The sequence below is a fragment of the Gallus gallus genome, chromosome 1 (assembly GCF_016699485.2).
Source record: "Gallus gallus isolate bGalGal1 chromosome 1, bGalGal1.mat.broiler.GRCg7b, whole genome shotgun sequence".
NCBI classification, from domain to species: Eukaryota; Metazoa; Chordata; class Aves; order Galliformes; family Phasianidae; genus Gallus; species Gallus gallus.
The window spans coordinates 113,412,570-113,431,778 of NC_052532.1; the positions used below are offsets into that span (position 1 = coordinate 113,412,570).

General features: G+C 53.5%; 1 protein-coding gene across 1 annotated transcript; it reads left to right on the plus strand.

Annotated features, from left to right (window-relative positions):
- Positions 1-371: 371 nt before the first annotated feature.
- Positions 372-13,295, plus strand: LOC107056924 (maestro heat-like repeat-containing protein family member 2B). The gene is made up of 30 exons (XM_040658124.1): positions 372-2,381; positions 2,677-3,066; positions 3,212-3,377; positions 3,534-3,632; positions 3,795-3,946; positions 4,311-4,454; positions 5,010-5,102; positions 5,384-5,453; positions 5,569-5,682; positions 5,774-5,847; positions 6,181-6,300; positions 6,446-6,553; positions 6,743-6,902; positions 7,032-7,072; positions 7,309-7,450; positions 7,850-7,902; positions 8,232-8,339; positions 8,626-8,745; positions 8,944-9,066; positions 9,190-9,345; positions 9,567-9,689; positions 9,993-10,072; positions 10,491-10,626; positions 10,743-10,832; positions 11,233-11,319; positions 11,497-11,620; positions 11,823-11,932; positions 12,435-12,587; positions 12,844-13,000; positions 13,155-13,295. Exons 2-30 carry the CDS (start codon positions 2,884-2,886, stop codon positions 13,172-13,174), a joined length of 3,306 nt encoding a protein of 1,101 aa, XP_040514058.1. The 5' UTR covers positions 372-2,381; positions 2,677-2,883; the 3' UTR covers positions 13,175-13,295.
- Positions 13,296-19,209: the final 5,914 nt, after the last annotated feature.

A 19,209-nucleotide genomic window follows, 5' to 3' on the forward strand; every position in this document is an offset into this window, starting at 1 on the left:
TTAAAGCATGTTAGAAAAAGTATTTGACCCTAAGTATTTGAAAAAAAAAAAAATCACAACATTTTTACTACATAAAGGAAAACGAATGTCATGAACTATATATTGCTGTACAATCAGATACTGTATCTGAACTTGGAAGCTAAGGAGACAAGAAGTGTTCTTCTTCCTGTTACTTGTGATTTTACCAAATTCACTGAATAGAATAGAGAATATATAGAATCACTGAGTCATAGAATCATAGAATAGCTCAGATTGGAAAAGACCATCAAGTCCAACCACAACCTAACCATACTACCCCAACTCTAACAGCCCTCTGCTAAATCATGGCCCTGAGCACCACATCCAAAGGGTTTTTAAACACATCTAGGGATGGTGACTCAACCACCTCCCTGGGGAGCCTATTCCAGTGCTTCACAACTTAACAGTGCCCTTTCTGTAAAGAAGTGTTTCCTGATATCCAACCCTGGCGCAACTTGAGGCCATTTTCCCTCACCCTGTCACCTATCAAAATGAAGATCACATTTTATCCTATTGCGTATTTTTATTCTATCGCTCCATATATGGTTCTGAAATCAGATTTTATATTCCCCATAATCAGTAGTCTCCACCAGCTTTCATTTCTAGAATTTTATAATGGCAGCCAATCAAGAGAAGTAAACAGACACTTGAGTGATTCCGTAGTTGCAGTTTTATTACACTGTGTCCTGTTTGTCAGCAATAATGCAACACATGAGGGCAGATTCCAATTTGACTGGAAAAATGAATGTTTTGTATTGCTTTCTGAAGCAGTATATATAGAATCTCCATTCAGCAGATATTGTAAAGATAAATGTCATTCCATGTTTTTGTATTCAATTTTCTGGTTAAAAATAGTTCCTATTACTGTTATGTGTTACTGCTCTCCTTTGAGTACTCATACATATGCTGAGTATTAAATGCAAGATGCAAAACATGTAAACATGAAGTGATTTATTTTGCAATTGAACAGTGATCTAAAGTCAATACATTTGTTCCTAAGTTGGATTCTTTCCAAATATGAGATATTCATGAAAGTGTTTGCATTAAATCTTTAAGATAATATAAAACACATCTGAATTCAATTGAGAACTATCTTTATAAATTTATACCACAGCTGCGTTTGGTGAATGATTTCAGTTTGAGCCACACAAATCATGACTTCTCAAAGCTAACTTAAAGGCTGAGACTGATATCAGTTTAATATTCATATCATTCAGGAAAAAAGTGTTTGTGTTACAGGTGACTTCGGAAGTTATTGCAATGGAAGACATTAAAAATACTTTTACATTATTCATCCTAGACTCACTTTGTGCTACACAATGAATATAAACCAACTGATCTGTTTCTTCTAAGCTGTCCATAGCTCTTATAGGAACAGATACCAACTGCCACAGAGTTATCTAGATAGATCTGTGCCTGTGACGGGGGGGGGGGGGCAGTAGGCTCGCGGGCCCCCCTGGCTTCCCAAAAAAAAAAAAAAAAAAAATGGAGCAGCAGCAATGGTCTAAGAAGGAGAACTTATTTTACTAACTATGATGTCGGAATGCAAGATGACAAGATATAATACAATCTAATTGGAAGTAAGGATAAAAAATCAAATAAATCAGAGAGCGAAAGAGCGATAGAGAGGGAGAGAGAGACAGAGAGTGAGAGAGTTTCCGAAACCGAAAGCCCTACTTGATGAAGGCGCACGGCATGGAAGCACACCCACTCCTCTCCCTGGCAGCAAGCGAAACTGAAAAAGACCGCGCGCAACCAGATGACGTATCTTCCGTGATGTATCTTCCTTCTCTGACCGTGAGGTCCTCTGGGATACGTAGTTCTTATTCTCTTTTGTCCATGAAGTTATGACGTGGAATATCAATAGCAAAGATACAAAACCATGACACCAACATGGGAAGTTGAATTTTTATATATGCATTACAAAGCTGCTATTCTTTTCTGTGTCTTCATGTATGTATTTGTTCCAAAAATGTTTAGAAGTGAAACTTAGGCACAGAATTGATCTCACAGGGTTCTTAAAAATCTGTATATCAAAGGCACTTGGAAAAACATTTGTCTAATGATAACAAAAGCACAATTCTTTCTGACTTTGAGATTTAAATCCAGGGAGCAGATCCATGGACACATGAGCTAATAGAACATGATCATCATAGGATCATAGGACCAGCCCAAGGCACGTCATTCTCTGTGAGGCGACACTCCTCGCTGTGATGTCACAGTTGTTGCCTCCTACACCCCTGTGGCAGCGGTGGGAGCGGTGGCTCAGTCTCTTGCGAGAGGCGCAGGAAGAGGACCCAGAGAGAGCATTGTGTCTACCTGGAGATTTCCTGCTGTGATGGAGCGGCTGAGAGCCCTTCGAGGTGAGGTCCCTCCACCTCCCTGGACACCGTGATGCTGCCCGAGCGCATGTGTGCCTCCAGTGTCTGTTTAGGGCGTGCCATCAGCACCGTCCTTGCTCTGCTGAGTGCAGCCACCCACCGTGGTTTCCCCAGTACCCCAGCAAGGGGAAGGCTCTCTCCCCTCTCCCCGCCGACCACACATGTGCCAGCACAGCCCACCCCACGCTGCGGGGCTGGGTTCCTCCCCAAGATGGCCGGATGCTCGGCCCTGGCTCCAAGCAACACCAGCGGCAGCTGCTCTGCTCTTTCCTTGCAGGTCTCTTTGCCTGTGTGGGCTGCGTGCCCAGAGGTACACGTCGCAGGGCCAGAGGCAGGGTGGCAAGCCCTGTCCCTGCCTGTGCTGTGACTTTGCTGCTGCAGCGCCTGCAAGACCAGGAGGTGAGCTGGGGACATCCAACCACCAGTCCTTGCCCTGGCCCAGTGCCACGGTCCCGTGGGTGCCAGGCCGCGGCAGCACACTGGCATGGCGGGCAGCTCCCCGGGAAGAAGGGCAAAGCAAAACGGGACTGATCTCTGTCCCCAGGGTGACCGAGCGCAGGCGTACTGCGAGCTGGAGCACGTCCTGCGGGAAGGTGACAGCCGCCCGCCATGCGGAGTGCTGAACCGGCTGCTGGCTGAGGTGTCCCAGGACCTGACAGCAGCCCAGGTGAGGGGTCACTCCCAAAGGCAAAGGGAGCCGCCTGCCCGCGCTGGTGTTCTGCTGGCGGACGGCGGTGGCTTAGCCCTTCCAAGGGAAGGCCTCAGGCAGTCTCCTGTGCCGCGTGTCACTTTTTCGTGTGCCTCTTTTTCAGGGCGTGCCAGACAGCGTGAGGATGGCTGCCAGCAATGTCCTGGTGGCTCTGGCCCGGACACACTTCACCTTGGTGATGGCCGAGCTCCAGAGCCACCTGAAGGCCATGGGGGAGATGTCCAAGGAGTTTGTGCTCGTCACCCTGAGCAAACTGTTCACCAGCTACGGTAGAGTGCCCTCAGCCTCCTGACGTCTACGACAACCGGGGAAAGGGGTCTCTCCCCTCTGCGCGTGATCTGCGTTGAGCTGGGGGATGCAGGGCTGCAGCCCCTCCTCCCTCGCTGCTGGGGCTCTGACCGTGGCCCTCTCCTTCCCCTCTGCAGCTCCACAGTGCATCTCCTTCGTGTGGCTGACGCTGGCCGGCCTGCGCAGTGTGGTGGGCTGGGTGAGAGGCGGCCGGACCCTGCGCATTGCTTGTGCTGGTGAGTGCCGGCCCCAGAGCAGGGGGACTCGGGACAGCCCTTGCATCTCGCCTCGCCCTGCTGCAGGCTCTCACAGGCTCCCTTTTCTCGCAGTCTCTCATCTTTTTCTTTTTTTCTTTTTAATTAATTATTCATTTGTTTTTTTGTTTTGTGTTTCTTCAGTTGTGAAACAATGGCTGGAAGGAGTCAAGGTTCACTTGTGCTCCGGAAAGCAATGCCCCTGGCCTGCCAAGGAGATCCAGCAGATCTACCAGAATCTTTCCCAGCTCTTCTGCTCTGTGCTGAGGCACTGGCAGGACTGCAAGGAGGAAAAGGTGAGCACTGCTGCATTCCCAGCCCGGGATGGCAGCGGGGACATCCGTGTCGGCAGCTCTGCCTGTGCCCAGCGGGCTGAGAACAGAAGGGTGACGAGAGGGAGCGGGCTGGCTCTGCAAAGGGCCCCAGACTGGCTTTGTGCTTGGGGCTGGATCTCCCTGCCAGGAAGCAGCCGCGTGTCACAGCACTGTGGCAGGGATAGCTGGAGATGAGGGTGTGGGGAAAAGCTCCCTGCCCTCCAGAGCGAGCCCATCTCCTGCTGGGCACGGGGGGTATGGGGGAGGGGAAGGGAAAGAGAAAGCCCTCCTGCAGGAAGGGCAGACCTTCAGTCTTTGATGCTGGGCCTCTGCCACCCCTCTCCAGGACAAACAGGCCGTCCTCGGGGCCGTGGCTACCATGATGGCTGTCCTCCTGCAAGAGGAGCTGCGCCGAGAGCACGTTTGGGAGCAGCTCCTCTGGCTCGTGCGCCTGTATCAGGAGGTCCAAGACACCTGCAGGGGGACCAAGGTGAGATGTTGTGCAGGGCTCAGCATGGACGTGGGGCTCGTGCAAGTGCCACGAGGGGTCAGTGGGATGCAGGGAGGAGGCCGGGAGCCCTTGAGAAAGAAGGAATAGGTGTCCACGGGAGGTCTGAGGCTTCCTGAGCTCTTCCGTCAAGGAAGGAACAACCCGGTCAGGAGCCAGAAGGGAGCCAGGAGTCACTGGGGCCCATCCCCTGGGCCTGGGAGGCTTCACCACCACCACCACCACCACCACCACCTCCACCACCACCGTGGAGCTCTGGGTGCCTGAGGAGCTCTGTGCTAAAGGCCAGGGAGACCACGTCCAGTTACATCTGATGGGGGAGAAGAGGGCTGCTGGGTGGGAGATGCCTGCAACCGATGCCCAAACAGGGCTCGGCTGAGAGCAGAGGGACTCTCTTGGTGCTGCTGGGAGGCGGGGACAAACCAGAACGCCTGTGCGGGAGCTCTCCCAGCGGACAAACCATTGGGAATCAGTTTCTCCGCTCCCAAGTGGCTAGATGTGGCTTCAGCCCTTTCTTCCTCTCCCGGTCTCTTGCAGAGCCTCAATATCTTCCTGGAGGCCTTAGAGGGAGTGCAATCGGTCATCCCGAAGGACAAGTTTCTGGCCATCACCAGTGCCGTGTTCTACCACGTAAGGGGAGCCTATCCTTGCGCCCAAAGCAGTTTCCCTCTTGGCTAAGTCTCAGGAGGACTCCAAGCTCCGAGCCTCTGCCGGCTGCTCAGCCTTAGCTCCTGCATGCCCGTGGCTGCTCCGGAGCCGTGTGCGTGCCCCCAGGGATGCTGTGGGCCAGGCTGTGTTTTGTCTGCATGTCCTCTTACCGAGTGTGCCAAGGGAGACGAGAGCTGGCAGCACAGTTTCTTTTCCATCCTCGATATCGATACAATTTTCTCCAATGGACCTTGTTCCCACAGCTCTCTGATGACACCAAGGAGCACAGCGAGGCGGACAGAGCAGAGCTGACCCACTGCATCCTGCTGCAGGGTAAGGAGAGGAGCTCTGGCAATGCTTGGCGGTGCCCTGGCCGAAACCTCTCTCACAAACCTCCGGAATGGGTGCGAGTTTCTTGCTAACACAGTGCGGGATTTCCTCCCCGCAGCCCGGATCTGCCCAGAGGAGACGGTCCAGTTTCTGCAGTCACAGCTGGGCGCTGACAGGGAGGCTGGACGCGTGGCAGCCCTGGGTCTGCTCGGTGCTCTGGCTCGCTCTGATGGTCAGTAGGGGGTCAGAGGGTTGGGACTTCCAGGGATCCCTTTTGCCATCTGGCCTGTGCCTCCATGCATGCTTCTGCGCATCTCTTGCAGAGCCCGTGATGGCAAAGAAGCTGCCCCAGGTTGTGGAGGCTGTGCAGTGTCTGTGCAGCGACCCCAGGACCCAGGTGAGCTGATTTGGGAAAGGAAAGCGCTGTCGGGGTGGTGATGCTGCTGCCAGCACCGGCAGGGCTGGGGTGCCCAGGGAGGTGCTTGGGGCAGTGACCACATGGTCGCGATGGCTCCTCTGGGGAGAGCAGGCAGGGCGGAGCAGTCAGGCCCCTGTGCTGTGCATGGAAAGTGCACAGCCTGGTGCTAAGGCCTGGCCCTCACCTGAGGAGCCAAGGCTTCTCCTCTGCTCTTGCTGTCTCTGCCCATGCCCGAAGGGCTGCCCCAGTGAGCACGTGGCTTCCCTTTGCCTTCTGAGCAGGAAAATCAAACCCACAATTGACTCCTGACAGGTGAGGAGGGCCATTCTGCTCTTCATCAAGGATGTGCTCAGTGCTAACGCCCGGAGCTGCTCAGCCTGGGATGTGGTGGGGCACATCTTCAGTGAGTTCAGCCGCACCGCGGGAAGAAGGGTAAGGACACCGGGCAGCATCTTCCCTTGGAGGACCCGTGCTGCTCAGAGGCTGGCACAGAAGCACCGGTGGGGCCACACCTGAGCCTCCTGAGAGGCTCCTGAGAACTCAGAGTAACCGGTGTTCCAACAACACTCTTGTGCAGGCAGCCGGAGACCTTTCTGCCCAGGAAGCCCGGGAAGAAGGAGCTCTCCAAGAGCTGTGTATGGACATCCTGGGGTCACTGGATGTCTCTGTGAGCGGGATGACCAAAGTAAGTCACCGTCTGCCCTGCTGCCGCTCCTTGGCTTCACACCACGTGTTCCTCATCCCATTCCAACACCCCCGGTCTCTCCTCCAATGTGCTCTAAAGCACACAAGACTCAGGGAAATTCACAGAGTCCTCTTCATCTCTGAGCGGAGGCAGGAATGCTGACATGCTCAACCGCCTCGTTTCCTACAGCTCGTGTGGCCACGGCTGCTGCTGTACGTGGTGCCAGCCCAGTACACCGGCATGCTGATCCCGGTCTCCCGCTGCGTCCAAGCGCTGGCTGAGAGAGGGGACCTGATGGTGCGGGAGGTAGAAGACCTGGATCCCCATTTCCTCAGCTCCATGTTCCAAGGTAGGAGCAGAAACTCCCCCGGTGAGCTCTGTTGACCTGTGTTAGCACCCAGAAGGGACAGCGGAGGTGTGTGTGGCAGGGCACGTCGTGTCTGTGTCTTTCTTACTCAGCCCTTCTTTCTCCCCACAGGCCCACTGCTGACTCCCCAGACACTGCTGGCACGCCTGTTGGTGAGTAGATGCTCCAGAGGCCGGTGCCATGAGCCCCGAGGAGGAAGCAGCGTGGCCGAGTGTGCCAGTGCCTGCCTCACCCGCGGGGATGCCTTTCTCTTCCCGGACTTGCAGCGCCATGGGCAAAGCTGCTGGCTGCTCCTTGCCCTCCAGGGCAGAGCCAAGCTGCTTCCCTCCTGGGAGAAGCTGCTGCTCTTGCTGCAGACGTGACCCTGCTTCTCCTTGCTCTCACTCAGGTGGTGGCAGGGAGCCCTTTTGCAGGCAGCGAACTCCAAGCCGCTGCCTTGCTCCTCATGCTGAACCTCCACAGCAAGATCCACAGAGCTGTGGGGGCCATGTGGGCCACTGAGATCCCCCTGCTGCTGCAGTGCCTCGAAGGTAAAGTGCTGGTGGGGAGGGAGGGGCGGAGGCAGGGAAGGGGGGGAGTGAAAATGGAACTCTGCAGCGTGGCAGAGGGGAAGCATTGCCTGCGGCCCCATGCTTGCTCTGCTGCTGTTCCCATTCCAGGGAGACAGCACTGAGGCCGGGGGACCTTTCCCCCCGGGGATCTGCCCATTCCAGGGCACGGATGGGTGCTTCACGTCCCCTCAGACAGCAGTCTTGGAGCAGTTCTGTGCTCCTGCTGGGACAGTGTTTGTGGGGAGGGACAGGTCATTGTGAAGGGTGTGCGGGTCCCAGCTTGGCAGTGCCGAGTGCCCAGGCAAGCCTGGTTTGCAGCAGCTCTTCTTCTGTGGCTTGATCCCAAGCAAGGGTCTTTTGCTTCTTGTTGCTGTGCAGGGAAAGATGAGAGCTTCCCGGACTCTGCAGGGTGGGAGCAGCGCCTGCTAAAGGTACAGCATTGCCGGAAGGCACGGTGCAGAGAAGTGTCTGCCTGCCTCAAGGAGCCCCGTTACGGGACAGGAACAGCCTCTCAAATGCTGCTGCGGAGCGGCCGCACGCCTTTGTGCTGCTGCCTCTTCCTCTTTGCCCCCTCCCCAAGCCCATGGGGGTTTGGGCCCATAGGAGAAGAGCGGCAGGCAGCTTTAAGGCAGGGAATGCTGCGGGGAGCTGGGAGAGGGACTGTTCTTCCAGTCACCTCTCTCCAGAAGGTTGCGGCGACGCGGCAATGTGGGAAGAGGCAAAGGGCAAGGAAACATTGGCTTCTCCTCTTCTCCAACAGTTCCTGAGGGCATCATTGGGCACCATGGAGGATGAGGCCTGGACCAAGGGCCTGAGCTGCGAGCTGAGCCGGTGGCTGAGCAGCTCTCCCAGCAGCTCTGGAGAAAAGGTGGGTTCCCCCCGGCTCTACCCAGCGGTGCAGCCGCAGGTGCCCAACTGGGGCAGGGGCTGCGGGTGGTGCTCTGCTCACACGGGCCGCTCACGCTGCTTCCCTGGCCCGTGCCCCCCAGAGGGCCTTTCCCTGCAAACTGCCTGGGGGTGGCCCTGCACCTGCTCTCAGCATCTCCCGGGGAGCGGGGGTCCTTCCCACCTGGCCCTCTCCCAGCAGGTCAGGCTGCTGCCACATCTCAGCTTCTTCCTTCCCTTCCCATCCCTTCTCCTCCCTTCCCATGCAGTCTTTCCTGTACAAGGCTCTGGGGACAGTGCTGGGAGCTTGTAAGGAAGTCCTCCACATCCAAGAGAAGCTTCTGCAACACCTGGAGGAAGCAAACGCGGAGGAGCCCTCTGAGGCCCAGGTGAGGTCTCCTCCCAGCCAGCTTCTGCCAGCATCCCCGCTCTGTCCCTTGGGCAGAGCGCTTCTCCTGGCCCTGCTCCGAGCCTTTTGATCTCCTCACTGCTGCTCTTTCCCTCAGGCGAGGACCAGCCCCACCACTGTGGCTGGCCGCGCCGGTAGGTTCAGGCCTGCGCCAACTGCCCCTTGTTCTTTTGTGCAGGGCATGATCTCTCTTCTCAGCCATGCTGCTGAGAGCAACTTCCACACAGCCCTGGACACGCTCACCATGTTTGCGTCCAGGCTGTGCAGAGGCCAGAATGGGAGGAGTTCCAGACGCAAGAAGGTGAAGCATTACGCATTTCCATCTTGGCCTTCTGCTGCCTTATTTTCACTTGGGAGCCCAGGTGCATCGTGGGGCACCGGGGGGCTGCTGAGCGAGTGTCTCAAGGCATTTCTCCCCACACAGATGGAGCTGGACAGCAGAAGAGCTCAGGCCACCCGCAGCGCTCTCATCCTCGCCCATGGCAGCTTGGCACTGCGTGCCTCCAAAGAACAGCTGCTCGCCCGCCTGGAGGGAGACATCGTGGGCAACATCCTGCTGCTCTACAGCTGCAGCTGCCGGGTGAGAGCTCATAATGTGCCAGGGTGTCTGAGCACCCAGCTGCAGCCCCTCCACGTGGGGGGATGCTGAGATGGGCCTTCTCTTTCCAAAGGTCCCGCGGGGACTGGTTTGTGCTCAGATAAAGATGCAAGCCCTTCCCTTAGCGTTGCCCCCACGTGTTCCCCTTGCAGCCCTTGGCCCTTCCCGCAGCTGAAAGAATGTTCTTCTCTCTTGGGCCTCAGGACCTGCAGAATACGCTTGCGCTGGTGCAGAGCATCACAGACTTCAGCTCTGCCTTCCAAGCTGTGGGTGGCTCTGCCTGCTTTAACCCCTCCTTGAAGGGCAAGCTGCTGGAGATCCTGACGGTGAGTGCCTAGAGCCAGAGCTGTCTGCAGTGGCGTTTTGGGCTGTGCCATGAGACTCGGTTCCCCGGAGCCATACAGGTCTCGCTCAGCCACACGTCTCCAGCTGGTGGGGACCTTGTGTGCTGGCAGGCAGCGGCTGGGCAGTGGGCTAGGTCCACCAACTGTGCAGCTGCCGCATCCTGCACTGCCTCCGTGAGAAACGTGGGAGTGACGGGGCTGGTGTGTGGCAGTTGTGTCTGTCTCTGGGCTGGGTGGAAGAGCTCTGACGTGCCCACTTTGACAATGTTTCTCCGGTACTTGCAGGAGTTGCTGAAGAAGTATTACTTGGGCACCCCTGTCTCCCCAGTGCCCCTCAAGGTGGTTCTGGCCCTGGAGCAGTTGAGGTAAGGGTGGGAGCCTCTGGGCTTGCAAGGCGGGATGGTGGACCCCCTTCTGGGTAGCTCCCGAAGGCCGGGAGGGGGCAGGGGGTAGGGAGTCACTTCTACAGGAGAGATGGCTGGTCTGCTGTGCCCAGCGAAGCTGAGGTTCTGGGAAGGAGAAAGGCCCTGGTGCTCCTGTCCCCTGGCAGGGAAGAGAAGGGAGACCTGGTGTCTCCTTCCCTTCAGAGCAGGAGGTGGTTCACTGATGCCGGGGAGACGCTGGAACTGAAGACAGTGCTCAGCAGCACAGGCTGGGGATGTTGGCTTTGCAGCTGTCCATTAGAAGAAACCCTGATGTTGTCTGAAGCAGCCTGGAGAGCACTGCTAAAGGCCCTGTCTGCTTTCTCTTCCTATTTTTTTTTTTTTTTTTTTTTCCTGTCAGCAAGCTGAAGCCCTCCTTAGGAGCCAAGGACATGTGTGACATGCTGAGTCTGTGCTGCAAGAATGTTGTGTTGCACCCTTCAGTGGAGATGATGCTGAAGATCAGGAAGTCACAGCAAGCAGCTCAGTACCTGCAGGTAACCTGCCGTGACTTTCACGGCCACCTCTCGGTTGGAGCCCTTCCTCAGCACACACAGCCTATGCTCTGGCGGCAGCCGTGATGCCACAGCTCGGTGCCCTCTTCTGCTTTCAGCTTCTGCAAGCATCACTGAAAGCTCTGGGCCGGCTCATGGTGGTCCTGCTCGAGACAGAGACCAGTGGCTTCTTCCAGAACATAGTCCATGTGAGTACACGTGGGGCAAGGGAGAAAGCGTGGTGCCTGTCGATAGCGGAGACAGAGATCTGGGGACTGAGAGGACGATGAGAGGGGGAGAAATCTCCTGCTGACGTGCCAGCTCACTGCGAGCTCAGAAATGGGCAGAGCAATGGGCCCTGCATGGGGAAAGGCAGGAGCCAGCCCCTGGCAGGCCACAGCCAAGGAAAAGCTCCTGGGTTAGGAGGCAGGAGTGTCTGCAGAGAGCAGGGGCAGCAGTGCCGGTGCTCAGCGAGGTGGGGGGCCGCGTGGAGCCACAGGGCAGGCCCTGAGGGAAAGTGCTGGGAAATGAGGGACGGGGAGAGGGCTGGCATGAAGGGAAAGAAAAGATGTCCGCAGTGAGACAGATGCTCTGCCCCACGTCCTGCAGAGATCAATGACGTCAGACAACATGTGGGAGCGCAAGAGGGCCCTGCAGATCTGCTCCCAGCTGCTGGCTGCTTGTGAAGAGCGTGGAGTGAGTAAAGAGCCCCACCACATGCCCCTGCTCCCTCCCCAGTGCTCCTGAGCAGGAAGGCGAGCTCCGCCCAGCTGTGCGTGCTGTGCCACCCACCGCGTGGGGAAGGCACAGGCGGGAGAAGCTAGGGAGAGCTGGGGCTGCCTACAGCTTTTTTCCTGCCTCTGGCCCCTGCAGAGAGGAGACGCCTGCAAGCACTTTGGCTCCTTGGTGGGATTGCTGGCACCTCTGACGTGTGACCCCATGCCCACATCCCGCCAGCTGGCTGTCACCTGTCTGAGCTCCCTTCTCCGAATTCAAGGTGAGTAGAGCGGCCGTGCATCAGCCCTCTGCTCTCCTCTGCAGCACTACCAGAACCCCATGGGCTGGGCCCAGTTTACAGGAAGAAGAGGCACTGTGCGCAGCTCTCTTCTTCTCTCCACCCTGTCTTCTGTCTCTCCCCTGTGGAAAGCGGTTCCGTTTCCAGAAGCGTGACTTCCCTTTTCTCCCTGTGCTCTTTCCAGCTAAGGCGACCAACGGAGTCATCCAGACAGGAGACATCGGGAGCCTGTGTGAGGGGCTGAATGACCGCCGCACCGTCTGTCAGCTCCAGACCTCTTCCAAAATCGCGCGGGTAAGTGGACCCAAAAAGGGGTGGGTGGATCTCAGTGCGTAGGCTTTTGCACGTCCCTCTGCTGCCCCCAGCCTCTCACACCATCTCCAGAATGAGCTGTCACCCTGAGACCACTTTTCTCAGCAAGTAGCAGGAGGCACTGAGCTATGTCTGGCCTTAAGGCACCCAGCACAAGGAGCTGATTCTATGACGTGCGCGTGTGTGGTGTGTGTGTGTGCGTGTGTGTGTGTGTGTGTGTATGTGTGTGTGTGTGCGTTTGTGTGAGACTGTGGCTTCTGGGAGGTAGGCTTTGCATGTAAGCAAACACCACGGGTGGAGAAGCTGAGAGAAGGCTCAACCCCCTTACATATTAATAGCAGGGTATGGACCGCAGGAGCGTTGTGATTGCCGCCTGAATGACCGGCAAGCTGCTGAACTAAGAATGCCCTCAAGACTGCTTTATGTTTTGAAGAGCTGCCGCAGAGCAGTGATGGGATCTCTCCTGCTTCTCATTTCTCTGCAGACTGTGTACAGGAACTTCCCCCTGGAAGACACCATTGACTTCATGATGGCCATCAAGGACACCTTCCGGAAGGCCAAAGGAATGCGTGTGCGTGCTGCGGGGAGGTGGCTGATCACCTTTCTGCAGATGCATGGAAAGGACATCTGTCGGGACGTAAGAGACTTTCTTCCATGTGTCTTGGACTTTTGCTGGCTGCTGCACTACGGCTTGTGCCGTTTGCTTCAGGTGTTACAGAAGCACAAGCAGAGCGCAGAGCCAGGGCGTGGACAGGGTGGCTGGTGTGAAATTTAGGCTTAGGCCTTGGCAGCATGTCAAGGGAGCAGGCAATGCTCATGTGCTGAAAGTCCACTGTTAAGCCCTGCAGAGTCAAGGATGCAGCCAGTCATTCTTTCTCCCCTTCTTCTTTCAGGTGCCACTGACCAACTACATCCTGCGCAGCTGCACGTCGTCCCCGCAGCACAGCACGTTCATGCCATTCCTGTCCCAGGCGGTGGTCATCCTCACCCGCTGTCAGGCAGGCATCACAACTGACAGCTTCTTTCCGGCTGCTTTGAGCCCACAGACAGGTACTGGCACTCCTGCCATTGCAGTTATAGCTTGCCTCTGCTAGAGGAGATCCCGGAAGGAAGCCGGGATCTCTTTTTTGCTCTCTTTTTTGCTCGCGAGGTCTGTTTGAGGCAAAAATTGCTCCGTCATGACTTGAGACATTCCTTTTTCTAGTGAGACATGGAGGAGAATAAGAGCGTTTTGTCTTCAATGGTGGAGCCGAGAGAAGAAAAAAAAAAGAGGAAAGAGAAGGAAAGGAAAAATGAAAAAGGAAAAAGGAATAAGGAAAAACGGAACGGGAGGAAAAGAAGAGAGGAGAGGGAGAGGGGGAGGGAAAGGGGAGCAAAAGGAGTGGAAAGGTAAAAGGGAATGAAAAAGGGATATTTAAAAAGTAAGGAGAGGGCAGGGCAGGGCAGGGCAGGGCAGGAGAGGAGAGGAGAGGAGAGGAGAGGAGAGGAGAGGAGAGGAGAGGAGAGGAGAGGAGAGGAGAGGAGAGGAGAGGAGAGGAGAGGAGAGGAGAGGAGAGGAGAGGAGAGGGGGAAAGGGGAGCAAAAGGATTGGGAAGGCAAAAGGGAATGAAAAAGGGATATTTAAAAGGTTAGGAGAGGTGGGGAGAGGAGAGGAGAGGAGAGGAGAGGAGAGGAGAGGAGAGGAGAGGAGAGGAGAGGAGAGGAGAGGAGAGGAGAGGAGAGGAGAGGAGAGGAGAGGAGAGGAGAGGAGAGGAGAGGAGAGGAGAGGAGAGGAGAGGAGAGGGGGAAAGGGGAGCAAAAGGATTGGGAAGGCAAAAGGGAATGAAAAAGGGATATTTAAAAGGTTAGGAGAGGTGGGGAGAGGTGGGGAGAGGAGAGGAGAGGAGAGGAGAGGAGAGGAGAGGAGAGGAGAGGAGAGGAGAGGAGAGGAGAGGAGAGGAGAGGAGAGGAGAGGAGAGGAGAGGAGAGGAGAGGAGAGGAGAGGAGAGGAGGAGAAGAGAAGAGAAAGAGAAGAGAAGAGAAGAGAAGAGAAGAGAAGAGAAGAGAAGAGAAGAGAAGAGAAGAGAAGAGAAGAGAAGAGAAGAGAAGAGAAGAGAAGAGAAGGAGAAGGGAAGGGAAGGGAAGGGAAGGGAAGGGAAGGGAAGGGAAGGGAAGGGAAGGGAAGGGAAGGGAAGGGAAGGGAAGGGAAGGGAAGGGAAGGGAAGGGAAGGGAAGGGAAGGGAAGGGAAGGGAAGGGAAGGGAAGGGAAGGGAGGGGAAGGGAAGGGAAGGGAAGGGAAGGGAAGAGGAAGAGAAGAGAAGGAGAAGGAGAAGAGAAGAGAAGAGAAGAGAAGAGAAGAGAAGAGAAGAGAAGAGAAGAGAAGAGAAGAGAAGAGAAGAGAAGAGAAGAGAAGAGAAGAGAAGAGAAGAGAAGAGAAGAGAAGAGAAGAGAAGAGAAGAGAAGAGAAGAGAAGAGAAGAGAAGAGAAGAGAAGAGGATTCGCTAAAAAAAATTGTATTATTTATCTTGAAAAATTAAATGCCACAATCCTGGCTAAGAATTTAATAGAGTATTGTTATTATTTTTCTTTAAGTCTTCATTGTAATAGCTGCTGTCTCTTTTCCATACCAGTTACAGAATCACAGAATCACCTAATGACAGGGTTTGGAAGGAACCTTGAAAGATCATGTAGCCCAGTTCCCCCCCCCCCCCCCCCCCCCCCCCCCGCCTTAGAAGGACCGCCTTGATTAGGTCACACGGGAACGTGTCCAGGCAGGTTTTAAATGTCTCCAGAGAAGGAGACCCCACAACCCCTCTGGGCAGCCCGTTGCAGTGTTCTGTTACCCTCACCATGAAGAAGTTTCTTCTCATATTTTTGTGGAAACTCCTATGTTCCAGCTTGCAGCCATTACCCCTTGTCCTATCACTGGTTGTCACTGAGAAGAGCCTGGCTCCATCCTCCTGATGCGCACCCTTTGCATATTTAGAAACATTAATGAGGCCACCTCTCAGTCTCCTCTCCTCCAAGCTAAAGAGACCCAGCTCCCTCGGCCTTTCCTGGTAAGGGAGATGCTCCAGTCCCTTCATCATCTTTGTGGCTCTGCGCTAGACTCTGTCAAGCAGTTCCCTGTCCTTCTTGAACGGAGGGGCCCAGAACTGGACATAATACTGCAGATGCAGTCTCACCGGGGCAGAGTAGAGGGGGAGGAGAACCTCTTTCGACCTACTAACCACACTCCTTCTAATACACCCCAGGATGCCACTGGCCTTCTTGCAGTGCTGGCTTATGGTCACCCTGCTGTCCACCAGGACCGCCAGGTCCCTTTTCCCTGCGCTGCTGTCCACCAGGTCAGTCCCCAACCTATACTGGTACCTGGTGTTGTTCTTGCCCAGATACAAGTCTCTACGCTTGCCCTTGTTGTATTTCATCTAATTTCTCCCTGCCCAACTCTCCAGCCTATCTAGGTCTTGCTGGGTGGCAGCACAGCCTTCTAGCGTGTCAGCCACTTCTCCCAGGTTTGTGTCATCAGCAAGCTTGCTAACAGTGCACTCTACTCCCTCTATCCACTAGATACAGCCCTCCAACTAGACTCCTCTGTCCCACTGACCACAACTCTCTGGCGTCTTCAGCTGGTTCGCAGTCCCCCTCACTACTCGATCGTCCACACCACCTTCGTCAGGTTAGCTGCGAGGATGCTGTGGGAGATGGTGTCAAATGCTCTACGAAAATCAAGACAGACCACATCCACTCCTTTACCATCATGCTCTCTGGGTCTGTGTTGATGCAGCTTGTCTCAATGCTGCAGTAGCATTGACTGCAGGATGAACAAACCACATACTTTTTTTTTTCCACCTACCTACTTTTTTTCTTTCTTTCTTTTTTTCTTTTCTTTTCTTTTTTTTTTTCCCTCTAGCCATCTCACAGAATGGCTGAAAGCATACTCTTAAAAGATGCTATCTAGATTATCTTAGTGATATCAGTATGACTAGAAATGTATTCCATCGTTGTGGACTGACCGCTAGACTGCTCTGAAGCCAAAACAGAGCTAGATAAACTCAAGCTCCCGATCTTCAACTGTGTGTTCTCAAAGCCACTTTTGTTACTGTTGCCAAAACCAGAGCCAGAAAGTCAAATCAAGGAATCTGTGACAGGATGGATAGCAGAGGCAAGATGTTCTGATGAGAAAGAATGACACTGAAGTTGAATGGTACGAAAATAGGAAATGCCTTTTTGCCCTCTTTTGTAACTTAGGATGCCTTAATTTTTAAAAGGCCATTTTAAAAAGTAAGAATATTTCAGTTAATAATTTAGTACTCACTTCAATTAGAATACTTATTAAAACTTCCAACGACATTACAATTAAAAGTTTGGAAATAATTTTATTATAAATTCTTGCTCCATAAAGATTTCTGCTCTGAAAAGAAAGCATATGCAAAATCACTTCTTTATCTGTTATTGTCACAGTATAATTCTTTGAAACTACTGAGCAGAAAGTATATTTCTATATATCCGAGGTGGTGGTTTTCATATGAATGGTAAGCTTGCTCAGCTGCAACTCTGTTAAGTGCGGGAAGGACACTGCTCAGGAATAGGCAATGCCACAGTCTCGTCTACACCACTCAGCAGAGAATGGGCAACTCCATAGCTCAAAAAACCTATGTTCAGTTTGTGAGTTGCTACTGCTCTTCTTGATGTAAGTTGCCACAAGGCCAAATTGCCTCATGTTCAGTCATCTCAGGATTGTGACTATAGAATCATAGAATGGTTTGGGTAGGAAGGGACCTTTCAGATCATCCAGTTCCAACCCCTCTGCTACAGGCAGCAACACCTCCCACTAGGCCAGGTTGCTCAAGGCCCCACCTAGCCTGGCCTTGAATGCTTCCAGAATGGGTGCATCCACAACTTCGCTGGGCAACCTGTTACAGTATCTCACCACCCTCACAGTACAGAATTTCTTCTTAAAATCTAGTCCAGAACCTACCCTCCTCCATTTCCCTCCGTTCTGTCGCTAAGTGCCCTTATAAAAAGTCCCTCCCCAGCATCACCTGCGTTAGTTGAAATCTGAGCAGAAGACAGTCTCAGATATAGGTGGAAAGCAAGGTTTTCCCACACTTAGTTGTCAATAGTTTTTCAGAGAAACACATAGAAATTAGATGACGTTACTTGGGAACAGCAGCACTGTGTGTTCACTTCTGTAAGGAAGTCTGTCTGATTAAACAAGGAGCCAAGCAGATGACCCAGAGGGCAGACAGCAGATTTAACAGCTTGAAATAGGCGATACTCACCACCAAACTGATAAAGGGCGTGCTGTATTACCTGAGGTCTGCTTGCTAAGGAAGAAATTAGTATTTCATGCATATTACAGTGTTAAAATAGTGGCACATACTACATCTATTGTTAATAATGCTACCAAGAATAATACCCAGAAAAATATACCATAGAATCATAGAATGGCCTGGGTTGAAAAGGACCTCAAAGATCATCTAGTTTTCCTCCCCAGGTGCAAGACTCTACATTTGCTCTTGTTAAATCTCATCAGGTTCCTCTCCGCCCAGCTCTCCAGTCCGTCCAGGTCTTGATGAACAGTAGGAAAGCCTTCCAGTGTGTCAGCCACTCCTCCCAGCTCTGTATCCTCAGCAAACTCGCTGCTCCAGTACCAACCCCCAGGGAACACCAGTGGTTACAGGCCTCCAACTAGACTCTGTACCACTGATGAGAACCTTCTGAGCTCTGCCAGTCGACCAGTTGTCAACCAACCTCATCATCCACTCATCTATCCCCGCACTGTCTAGGTTTCATAACAAGAATGGTGTGAAATATGGTGTCAAATGCCTTGCTGAAGTCAAGGCACACAACATCCACCGCTCCCCCCCCCATCTACCCAGCCAGTGATGACATCAGAGAACGCTGTCAGGTTGGTCAAGCATTTATCCCCTTGGTGGATCCGTGTTGGCTACGCCCAATAACCTTCTTCTCTTCCAATGGCTTGGAGAGGGTATCCAGAACAAGTTGTTCCATCATCTTTCTGGGGACGGAGGTGAGGCTGAGTAGCCTGTAGTTTCCCAGATCCGCCTTCTTGCACTTTTTAAAGACTGGAGTGACACTGGCTATCCTCCAGTCTTCAGGCATCTCTCTCCTGTTTGCCAGGACCTTCCAAAGATGATAGAGAGCCATTTAGCAATCACCTCTGCCAGTTCCTTCAGCACATGTGGGTGCATCCCATCGGGGCCTGTGGATTAGCGTGCATTAATTTTGGCTAGATGCTCTCTGGCCCAATCCTCCTCGACCAAGGGGAAGCCTTCCCTTCCCCGGGCTTTCTCTCCTACCTACGGGGTCTGGGGTCTGGGGTTCCTAACGGCTAGTCTTAGCATTAAAGACTGAAGCAAGGAACGCATTCAGAATCTCTGCCTTCTCAGCATTCCCTGTTACCCGGCACCCAGCTCATTTAGTAGAGGTCCCACATTTTCCCTAGTCTTCCTTTCACTGCTGACATACTTCTAGAAAACCTTTTCTTGTTATCCTTTACCTCCTTTGCAAGATTGAATTCAGAGAGGGCCTTAGCCTTCCTTGTTGCATCCCTACAGGCACTGACAACGTTCCTATACTCTTTGCAGGTGGACAGGCCCTTCTTCCACTGGTCATGGATGTTCTTCTTTCCTTTTAGCTTATCTGTGAGCTCCTTGCTCACCCCCACAGGCCTCTTGTTACCTTTACCCAATGACTTACTCTTAGGGATGCACTGACCTTAAGCTCCAATTTATAGGAGGCAGAGGAGGTTCTGTTAGTACATGTTTACCCAGCAGTGAGATTAAGACACAACAGGTCAAATGGTAGCCTGACCGGTTTATTACAAGACCCAGTTGCTTAGGGATACGGGGAAGGAAAGACGGGCAACAGAAGAGAGAGAAAAGCAAGGAGTCTTTATAGAAAGCAAGAGAGATGGTCACCACTGTGGATCCAGCATGGTTTGTAGTATGTCCTTTGATCTCAGGATCTCATCCAGTCACTGCGGGAGATGGGAGAAAGCCAGGAATCTTTGCAGCAAGCAGGCCCGGGGGGTTCTTCCAAAGAGGTTTCTTCCCCTCGGGGAATTCCTCCATCAAAAGTTTCTTTTCTTTGGGAGTTCTTCTCCCCAGTCCTTAGTTTAGGGAGGGCCCTGTATCCCCAGTTTCTCAGGTTTTTTTTTTTCCTTTTCCTCTCTACTCTCTGTTAGTGTAGCACATCTGGCCCTATCTGATGTTCTGCCATTTCCTCGTGGCAGCCTCTCATGACTCTACTTC